This window comes from Zea mays, chromosome 3, assembly GCF_902167145.1.
Source record: "Zea mays cultivar B73 chromosome 3, Zm-B73-REFERENCE-NAM-5.0, whole genome shotgun sequence".
In the NCBI taxonomy this organism is placed as follows: domain Eukaryota; kingdom Viridiplantae; phylum Streptophyta; class Magnoliopsida; order Poales; family Poaceae; genus Zea; species Zea mays.
Window position 1 is genome coordinate 231,207,185 of NC_050098.1, and position 10,595 is coordinate 231,217,779.

The following is a 10,595-nucleotide window of genomic DNA, read 5'->3' on the forward strand; positions in this document are numbered from 1 at the left end:
CATCCATTTAAATATAGAAATAAAAAATTAAGAACTTAAAACGAATACTAATTTGGGATAGAGATAGTACTAAATAACCAAATAAAATATGTTGTGCTTTGTTACCTAAGCCTTAACATCAACATAGAAAAAGAGAAACCCCGCTAAAAACCCTAAAGACCGAGGAAAAACAGAAAAACCCTAACTGAAACAAAAACCCATCCTGCAACTCAAATAACCATAGACAAAAAGGAGCGCTATTTTTCACTTTGGACCCCGGAACATCCGCAGCTTCTCAAGGCAGCCCCTCCCACCTACTATTTCTTCCCCTTGCTCCCACTATTGCCCTTTCTTCTTCCTTCCTTCTCTCCTCCTCCCTGAGGGCTGAGGATATCCTTCAATACATCCACCTCACGAGGAATCCGCACTCGCGTTTGCTCCGCAATTTATTGCTCAGGGTTCTTGCTGGGTGGTGGTGGCGGCGGGTGGTGCAAGCAGTACTCGTTCACAAGAGCAAGCTGTTTTTGTGTGCGTGGTTTTATGCCTGCTTGCTTGGCGAGGGGAAGAGGAGGCGGCGGAGTACTGGGAGTTGAAGGGTGCAGGTACCGGCATTGCTGAGGCGGCGTGGGGAGATCCGGCGATGTCGGAGGCCGACCGGATACGCCACCGCACGGCGGCACTGGTGCTGCACGACGATGAGGTAAGAGACAAACCGGACGCCAAGGCGAACGTCTTCGCGGATCTCGGCTCGCCGGTGTCGCCGCTGCGGGCGCGGGCGAGCGTGGCGACGTCCTCGTCCTCGTCCTCCGGGTCGGCCAAGTCGCCGGCGCCGTCGAATGCTGGGATGGCGGGCGGGAGGAGCCACTCCGGCGAGCTGGTGGGCGAGTGCAATCCGCCGCGGCTGATGGCGCACAGGCGGTCCGGATCTGGACAGTTAATATTCTCTGGCGGCAGCAGCCGGGGGAGCGGCGGCGGCGGCGGGGACCGTGGGAGCACGGCGAGCTCGCCGATACTGAATGCGCTCCCCTCCGGGAACATCTGCCCTTCCGGCCGTGTCCCGGCAACGGCCGCTCCCCCTCCGCCGCGCTCCCGCCCGGACGTGCTCGGATCCGGCACCGGCCACTATGGCCACGGAAGCATCATGCGCGGCGCCGGCATGGCCCCCGCCAGGAGCAGCATTGACTCCTCTTCGTTCCTCGGACACTCCTCGAGGTCGCCGGCAAGCTTTCCGGCAAGCAGTGGGAGCCTCCAGGAGGTGACCCGCTTGGGGAACGAGTGGTACAAAAAGGGTAAGTACGGGGAGGCACTGCGGCACTACGAGCGCGCCGTGGCGCTGTGTCCCGAGAGCGCCGCATGCCGCGGCAACCGCGCGGCCGCGCTCATAGGACTCGGTCGCCTTGCCGACGCGCTTCGTGAATGCGAGGAGGCTGTCCGACTCGACCCGGCCAGCGGCCGCGGCCACAGCCGCGTCGCAGGCATTTGCCTCCGGTGAGCTTACTGCAGTCTTCCTACCTCCACCAATGCGCTGTAACCTGTAGTGAATTTTAGAACTGATGTGCATCAAGGTTCCTAGCTCTTGCTTCGATTTTGTGCTTCATGGTTGCATCTGCATGTTGATGTTGCTTTCTTGGCTGGCTTTCTCTGTGAGCTAGACGGATGAGAAAGCAACATGAGTGTTGGGCCTTTCACTTTTTCCTTTCCATTGAGATGGTGAGATTTAGTTCTGCGATTGCTCCATCGTCACACTCAATAGTCATTTTATTTTGCCCCTCAGGATGCAAGATATTGATTTTCTTTTGCAATTCAAAATGTTTTTTTTTTCTGATTTATCTGTATGTGAGGAAAGCTAATATTGTCTTGCTTTGATTGTGGGTAAAATCGGCGTTAAAGCTTCCCATCACATAACGCTGAAAGAAGGGTTGGTTGTCTGCTTAGCTGTACTTTGTAAGGTTGCTTGATGACGATTTCGTTAGGTTCATTGAATTTAGACCACACAATGCTGATGCATCCTGCATTTCTGTTCCTAATATTGTTTAAACTGTATATTGTCCTGACTCTCCCCTGGAATTAGGTGTGGACTGATGGCATGCTGTAATTATTGTCTTTCTGCTGATATGTTGTGAGGGTTGTGTTGTTTCAGATTGGGGATGATTGACAAGGCGCGGAGGCACTTCACCCAGGCGGGTCATCTTCAGCAGTCAGACCCCACCGACTGGCAGAAGCTGCAGGAGGTGGAGGTGCATCTGGGAAGATGCACAGATGCAAGGAAAATTGGGGATTGGAAGAGCACGCTGAGGGAGGCTGATGCTGCCATTGCTGCTGGTGCTGACTCCTCTCAGTTGGTAACGACCTCGTCATGGTTTATGTTTTGATGGACTGACTGCTGGAGGTGTTGCTATGTTGTTTTGGTAGTGTAATTTATACTGACATGACTGCTTTCCATGCAGCTTCTTGCCTTGAGGTCAGAAGCACTTCTCCACCTTCACAAGCTGGAGGAGGCTGAGTCGACTCTTGCGAGCTTTCTGAAATTGGACAGTGCATTGCCCTCATCATTGACAGCAGCAGAACTCTCGGGCATGCTTGCTGAGTCATACGTACATATTGTTCGAGCGCAGATTGACATGGCATTGGGGAGGTGTGATTGTCTAAACTTGAATAATACCCAATTTTTCATGTTGCTGGGTCAAAATCATGTTAGATCTAAAAGTTACTATTGGTCTATGCAGGTTTGATGCTGCTGTTGCTGCAGCTGAGAAGGCTAGAGATCTTGATCCCGGGAATGCAGAAATCGGGATGGTTTTGAATAACGTGAGACTAGTTGCAAAAGCCAGAGAGCAAGGAAATGATCTCTTCAAAGCTGCCAAGTTTTCAGATGCATCCATGGCTTATGGTGAAGGGCTCAAGTATGATCCCTCAAATTCAGTGCTCCACTGCAATCGAGCTGCTTGTTGGTCAAAGCTAGAAAAGTGGGAAAAGGCTGTTGATGACTGCAATGAGGCACTAAGAATACAACCAAGCTATACAAAAGCTCTCTTAAGGCGAGCTGCATCATATGCTAAGGTAAGTAATGAGCATGCACATGTTTTTTTGTTGCTCTTACTAATGTTCCATTGACATTGTAATTGTATATATTTATTCAGCTTGAGCGTTGGGTGGATTGTGTGCGGGACTATGAGGCGCTTCGGAAGGAGCTTCCCAGTGACAAGGAGGTTGCTGAGGCATTGTTCCATGCTCAAATTTCCTTGAAGGCGACTCGTGGTGAGGATGTATCAAATATGAAGTTTGGAGGAGAGGTAGAGATAGTTTCCAGTGTAGAGCAACTCCGTGCTGCCATAAGTTCACCTGGTGAGTCATTCTCTGCTGGTTCACAATTCATAGTGTGATTTACTCAGTTCTTAGTATGTCAGAATTGCTTGCACTGCCTTGTTTACAATGTTATCTATTGCCATACACAATATGGTCTGTGTGTGATTTTGTCGCTTGTTTTTTTTTCTTAAGGGGTATCTGTTGTCTACTTCATGTCGGCAATGAATCAGCAGTGCACACAAATTACACCTTCAGTCAACACTCTATGCACTGAATGCCCCTCGGTGAATTTTCTCAAGGCGAGCTACTGAGTTCCTCAATATGTCTCTGTCTCCAGGAACTCCTGGTAGCCAATTACAGGCAGGAAGGTTTTCTAAATGATGACTAACAAAGTACTATCTTCTGTGCAACCCAACAGGTTAACATCGACAGCAGCCCAATGGTGGCAAAGGCAGAGAACGTGCGGATAGTCCCGACGTTCAAGATATACAAAGGAGGGGTGAAGGTGAAGGAGATGATCTGCCCGAGCTTGCATGTTCTGCGCTACTCCGTGCGGCACTATTCTGTATCCAGTTCTTGAGAAGCTTTAGGTACCGGTACCCCAATTTCCCATTTTTCACTAATGCATAGAGCTCCCCGTCAAACTTGCAAACACCACTAGCAGCCTCCAGAACATTTTCACCACCAGCATAACTACTCCCCTCCCCTATTGAGCATGAGCATAACGGGCTAAGACTGTCTGGTGGAAGAGCCCCCCCTCAATTCCCCACCTCTCCTGTCAATTTCGCCTTTTCACCGTTCATATACCAACCCATTCAATTCAATATCTTTGTTCATGTTCCGGGCTCTCTCCACCTCAATTTGTACTTTGAATACTCCATTTGGATTCACCTCATCATAGTCCATAGGCCAGTACCCTGCTTCTCAAGGAAAAGGGAAATGTTTGTAATGTCGTGTAGGGTTTAGCGGTAGCGTCTATCCATTAGGGGAGGGGGACGGCGGGAGCCTGGGGGGTTGTAGTTTTTCGTTACATGTACATACCTTATAGGAAAAAAACATGAGATAAATCCATTGGAAGATTTGTTCCCTGGAGAAAAGAGAAATGGTGGCATCGGATTGAGATGAGATTTTGGCGGTTGGGGTCAGGTAACAGAGCTACTAGCTGTTTTGAGTTCCTATTAGTCTTTATCTACCTATATCTATCTTTAGAGGGAGAGAGAGAGAGAGAGGTGTTAAGTTAACTGATGATGCAGACATGGTTTGGTGTCCATTGAAGACGATGATGTCATGTCCTTTTGCTGCTTCTGTTGGTTTTATGGCGCTGATGATACCATATATATGCTACCATTTCCATGAATAAAAAAAAAACATTGCAACATTCGTTCGTTTTTTTGGCTGTTGTTTCTCCAACCTGTCAGTTAATCATCTCTCTGCTGTTTCTTCTTTGCTGCTGCTGTGATGGTCTCCTTGCCTGTATTGATATCACGCCTGCCTGCTCGCAGTCGCGTCTGTGTCTGCATTGCAGGGTTTGGTCTGTGTCGCGCCGTGCTTGTGCTTATGCTCACTTGGTCATTGCCGGTATAAGCTTTGATCAGCTGAAAGGATTGACTCTTGGTTGAAATCCTGGACAAGGTCTAAGTGTTTGTTTGGGAGTAAGAAGGTTGGAGGAGATTGAGGGGGCTAAAATCTCTCGCTATTCAATTGTTGAAAAGGTGAATAGCTAGAGATTTTAGCTCTCTCAGTTCTATCTGAAACCCAAATAAGGGAGGGTGAGGGAGGACTGAAGGAGGAGGAAGAAGACGGCATCGGCAGCGGGGCAGGACGCTGGGGTCCCGTCCGTTGCGTGGTGTGGTCAGGTCAGGCTGTGTGGCCGTGTGTGTGTTGTTGCTTGCGTGGCAACGCGACTGGCAGGGAGCATAGAGACGAGAGAAACAGATCGCGTGGCGCGCCTCCCGACGTGCTTAGGAGTGAGAGAAAGCAGAGACTTTTTAATAGTTTACCCTACCCTTCCCTCTATCTCTATCTCTCTCTAGGCCTCTAGGGCCGTCTGTTGCTACAGCCTACAGGAGTAGGCGTCCAGCTTGGGAAAGAACCGTTGGTACACTTCTGGCCACAAAGGTGACGAATTTATTAGATTTGATTTAAACTCCAAACAAACGAAGCATCGCTGAAGCTGCATTCCTCGTGGGATAGAGGCAAGTAGCCCGTACGTTAGAAAAACCCCAATTTTGGTTTATTATTTGTTTTTTTTTCTCGTGTTGACGTTGGGGTGGCGATCAGATCTGAGGTACAGCCGTACAGGCTGTCTGGCTTTCAATGGGGGATGGATGGGTGTGGGTGCACACACCCTCATTCATTGCTCTCATTCAATCGGGATCCAAAATGGAGCGCACCTCGCTGACCCGTAGACCGTACCGCAAGCACCACGCTGCCTGCACACTTCAACCATCAACGTCCCGGCCGCTGCAATGGATGGAACAGTTAGTTCCCTTTGGCTCTGACTTTAGCTTCGTGTGTCCCTGTTACTGTTAGCCTTGCCGGCGGCCGCCATGCTCACATCACTTGTTGGGCGCTTCCTGTTCCCTTGCCGATCCGGCGACCCAAAGAAATGCCCGAGCTAGCTAGCCCTCCCTGGCCATCGATGTGGGTGTGGTCGCCATTGCTGTGGTAGAGCAGCAAACAGAGCACGGGTACATGTTGGGGGTGGTACTATCCACTAATCTTGTGTTGCCTCTCCTCCCTTTGCATCGACGGCTTATCCCTCTCGCTAGCTAGCTTGCTTTGGGTCTTCGAGAGGACCCGCCATCCTTCTCGAGCTTTCTTTCGACTTGGATTCTATCCACCTGTGCTTGTTTTTATAATTTGCATCCATCCGATCCCTCTCCGTGTATTGTCTGGGGCCCGGAAATTATTAAACCCTGCGGACCACACACGCATCAGTAGGCCCGCCTCGGCGGAGACTTCTATGGTACAGTTAGAGCAGCTCCTATACTTACGTATAATTCTACTACTCCCTCTATCCTAAATTAAAATTTATTTTTACCTTTTTTATTGAATTCATACAATGAGGATATAGGAAGCCCCAGTCATGTATACCCACGCGCGCCCGATCGTGTGTTGGTTTTGGCTCGGGCGGATTCCAGCGTAAAACGTGAGCTAAAACAGCGTAAATGAGTACCAAATTTAGCGTAAATCCTATATATGTTTTGTAACAGCAAACGGGGCCCAAAATTACGACGTGAAAATCTCATGCAGCCGATCGTGCGCGGGTTCTGGCTCGAGCGGATTCCAGCGTAAAACGTAAGCTAAAACAGCGTAAATGAGTACGAAATTTAGCGTAAATCCTATTTCTGTTTAGTAACAGTAAACGGGGCACAAAATTACGGCGTGAAAATCGCGTGCAGCCGATCGTGTGCGGGTTCTGGCTAGGGCGGATTCCAGCGTAAAACGTGATCTAAAACAACGTAAATGACTATGAAATTTAGCGTAAATCCTATATTTATTTTGTAACAGCAAACGGGACCCAAAATTACGGCGTGAAAATCGCGTGCAGCCGATCGTGCGCGGGTTCTGGCTCGAATGATTTCAGCGTAAAATATGAGTTAAAACAGCGTAAATGAGTACGGAATTTAGTGTAAAACACACCCACAATCTCACTTCGTAAGAGATTGTTGTAAAACACATCAAAAAGTATCATAAATTTGACGTAAAACACAGTAAGACTGTTTTTAATGGAAGCATAAAACACAACAAAAAGTGTCGTAAAATTTAGTTTGAAAATGCATAAATCACGATAGTCTCAGAGGGCACTTGTTTTGTTCACAGTATATCAAAATATAAAGTACAACGATATTTTGCCAATATTGTTGCAATCATACACAATTTTTTGACATGACAAAAACGAGGAGCTAGCCCTGTTTTCGGTACTTCAGACACATGGAACCATTAGCCTTTAGCTAGGTCGTGGTCCAAAATGGAAGCATCGCTGCCCGGCTCTTGTTAAAACAGGTCTGTGTAAGCCTGTATAAAGCATAAAGACACGTCAGACCAAGCATAAGTAAATTAAACAGAAACCTAAATGATTCACCAGTTAAAAGACATGGATTGAGAGGAATGATATAATATAATAGTAGAGTTATGCATTCACTTAGCTCATGCTCCTCTCATACAACCTGTCACATCATTTATTCATTTTCAGATTCTTGTATCTCCCATCATTTATTCTTATTCCTTCGTTACTTATGGTGAGAGTGTTTATCAACCAAAGGTTAGAGCCTAGACTACAATAAAAAATGTTTATGTGCAAACCTCATCATAGAAGTACCCATACAGGCAAAGAATATTAGGATGACGAAGATGACTATGAATCTCCTCTTCGTGTCGCAGGCTCGCAACTGATGCTCAACCTGCGATTGCTTGCACTTGCTCTTAAAAAGAACTTTCAAGGCCACAATCTGACTACAATGTTTCCAGTTTCCACAAAAGATATTGTAAGCCCTAGTTGCTCATTATAACGATTGGCTAAATTATAAACATAAAAAATTTTAGTTAGTACATTCAAACCAGGGTACAATAATGAATTAGTCAAATCCCAGCAATCTTGGTATAATGCCCATTCACCTAAGCTATAGTCTAAAATGAATCAGTGCAATAATTCCTGACAATTAACATTAATTACAATAGTATATTTGCTAGTTTACCATATATGAAAAGTTCAATTTGTGGATACGGACATTGCACAACACTAATGTAGTCAACTCCAAGCAATCACAGTCATCATTCAGTAAAGTTAGAGACCAAATATAATCATCACAAGTAAGCTTAAACATGGAAGAACAGGTAATAAACAGTATATTCTTATTTTTCCTACTATGAATGTCCCATCGAAACCATTGTTTTTTCTCTGAAAAAATCGAACTAGAGATTGATGCAAGCAGCAGACAGGGATCAAAGCGCGATAGGTACATCAGGTCCGAAGGCAACCTGCTCCTGAACGACTCAAAGCAACACGTCGCTGATGCTCCAGAACCAGATGCTGCTGGAGAAGAGTCGTGGGACTTCGAGAGTAGTTCAACCATGCCCAGGTATTACAGAAAATGCAGTCGGCCCTGCTGATGATACCGCCAAAAAATTTACCCACTGTAGTACTCTACTCAACTTTTATTTTCTCCTTTTCTGCTCAAGAATACTCTGCTTAATTCAGGTAATAATGTCATACATATACCATGCTGCTCGCTGTAACAGTACATCGGATGAATAATGTCATCCAACCGCGAGGAACCGTGATCCCACGAGCCAGAGCACTGGGAAGAGAGTAGGGAAGGATACATACCGGTGTGTGTAGCCATCAGCCGTTCCATGGAGGAGCATTTGCGACCGGACAGTGGAGTATCGGAGGACGGAGGTTGGAGCTGGTGAGCCGCCGCAGCGGCGCTGTGCCCGTTTCCCATGGAGGAGTGGAGCCGTCAGCTCAGCCATATGGCTAGAGGTTTCAGTCGCTGCCGAATTACAATTACCAAGCGAAGGCTAGAGGTGACACCAGCAGGATGGTCCATCACATCTGGCACTGAGAGGATTTCCCACAGGGCGTCCAATTATTGTAGTCATATACAACACATTTTAAAATCTTATTTCATCCTTATACTTTGATTAAAAGTTATGAATAAATATCTATAGATGTCAAATTTTGAATGACATATATAACTTCCCACGCGAGGCTATAAATCACACAAATATAGATTGAGCAAACAACTTTGTTAATAGGAAAGGGATAATGGATGAGATTGTCAGTTTTCTATGGAGTTCATGAATCTTGTAGATTGTCAAAATACAATGTGAGGCATAGCAATTTCATCCATGTTTTCCTTGGAGACAGCAAAGGATAAAAGCCCACACTCCAGTAATGAACATAAAAATGGTTCTACCATGAAACACGCTCGATTGCCAATATGATAAAATACCTGATGTTTGGTGCAGTTTCTCATAGGAAACTGAAAGGGAAATGTGCCCTTGGGCCATTTCTAGTATATTTTGGTGATTAAGTGTCCAACACATATGGAGTGAGTAATTATATGTCAAATGATGGATGAAGTGCGAATCGACAAGAAGGTATGGTTCTAGACTTAGTACATTGGTTTTTATGTACTAATATATTTGTCTAAAGTGCTTGAATGAGAAAAAGAAAGGGATTGGAAAGAGCTGGCTGTGTTTAGCCAGCTGCTGCTCAGTCTGGGTGCACCGGACTGTCCGGTGGTGCGCCAGGCTGGCTCTAGCGAACTGGCCACTCTCGGGAATTCGTCGGCGGTGTACGGCTAAAATTCACCGGACTGTCCGATGAGCCAACGGTCGCTCGAGCCAACGGTCGGCCGCGCAATCCGCGCGTGACGCGTGGCTGAGCCAACGGTCAGATGGGGGCACCGGACTGTCTGGTGCGCCAACAGCTCCAAGTCTTCAACAGTCGGCTGCGCCAATTTAGGAAGGCAATCTGCACCGGACACTAAACAGTGCCTGTCCGGTGGCACACCGGACTGTCCGGTGCGCCACCCGACAGAAGGCAAGAATTGTCTTCCCTGATTGCCTCCAACGGCTCCTAGCTGCCTTGGGGCTATAAAAGGGACCCCTAGGCGCATGGAGGAGATATACAAGCATTCTTGGATCATCTCTAAGCACCAAGACTTCATTCTAGCGCATTTGATTCTTTGTGATAGCAATTTGAGCTCCTCTTGAGTTGAGAACTCCGTGTGTGAACTTAGAGCTCAAGTTGTGACTAGTTTGCGTGTTTGTGCTCTTGCTTTGAGTCTTGTGTGTGTGTTGCTTTTCCCTTCCTTACACCCGTGCTTCTTTGTGATCATCAATTGTAAGGGCGAGAGGCTCCAAGTTGTGGAGATTCCTCGCGAACGGGATATATTGAAAGAAAGAAAAACATCGTGGTATTCAAGTTGATCATTGGATCACTTGAAAGGGGTTGAGTGCAACCCTCGTCCATTGGGACGCCACAACGTGGAGGTAGACAAGTGTTGTACTTGTCGAACCACGGGATAACTCGCGTGTCTCTTGTGATTGCTTTTTGTGTGATTGTTGTGATTCGCAGGAGCTCGCTTTATAGCCACTTGGTATTATCTCTCTAACACTTAACCAAGTTTTGTGGCTATAAGTTTTATGTTTTTACAGGATCACCTATTCACCCCCCCCCCCTCTAGGTGCTCTCAGAAACCCAGAACGACTGCGCTATTGTCGGCGTTTCGAGACCGGGGGGTCCCTAAGCCGACGAGTGAGTGCCGCGTGCCCCAGCCCAGATGGGTCGAGCGCGT

General features: G+C 47.2%; 1 protein-coding gene across 1 annotated transcript; it reads left to right on the forward strand.

Moving 5' to 3' along the window:
- The first annotated feature begins 346 nt into the window (after positions 1 to 346).
- Positions 347 to 4,659, forward strand: LOC100502390 (TPR repeat-containing thioredoxin TTL1). The gene is made up of 7 exons (NM_001322976.1): positions 347 to 1,467; positions 2,120 to 2,321; positions 2,427 to 2,614; positions 2,706 to 3,039; positions 3,120 to 3,324; positions 3,478 to 3,584; positions 3,704 to 4,659. The coding sequence occupies exons 1-7, from the start codon at positions 620 to 622 to the stop codon at positions 3,863 to 3,865; spliced, it is 2,046 nt and encodes a 681-aa protein (NP_001309905.1). The 5' UTR covers positions 347 to 619; the 3' UTR covers positions 3,866 to 4,659.
- Positions 4,660 to 10,595: the final 5,936 nt, after the last annotated feature.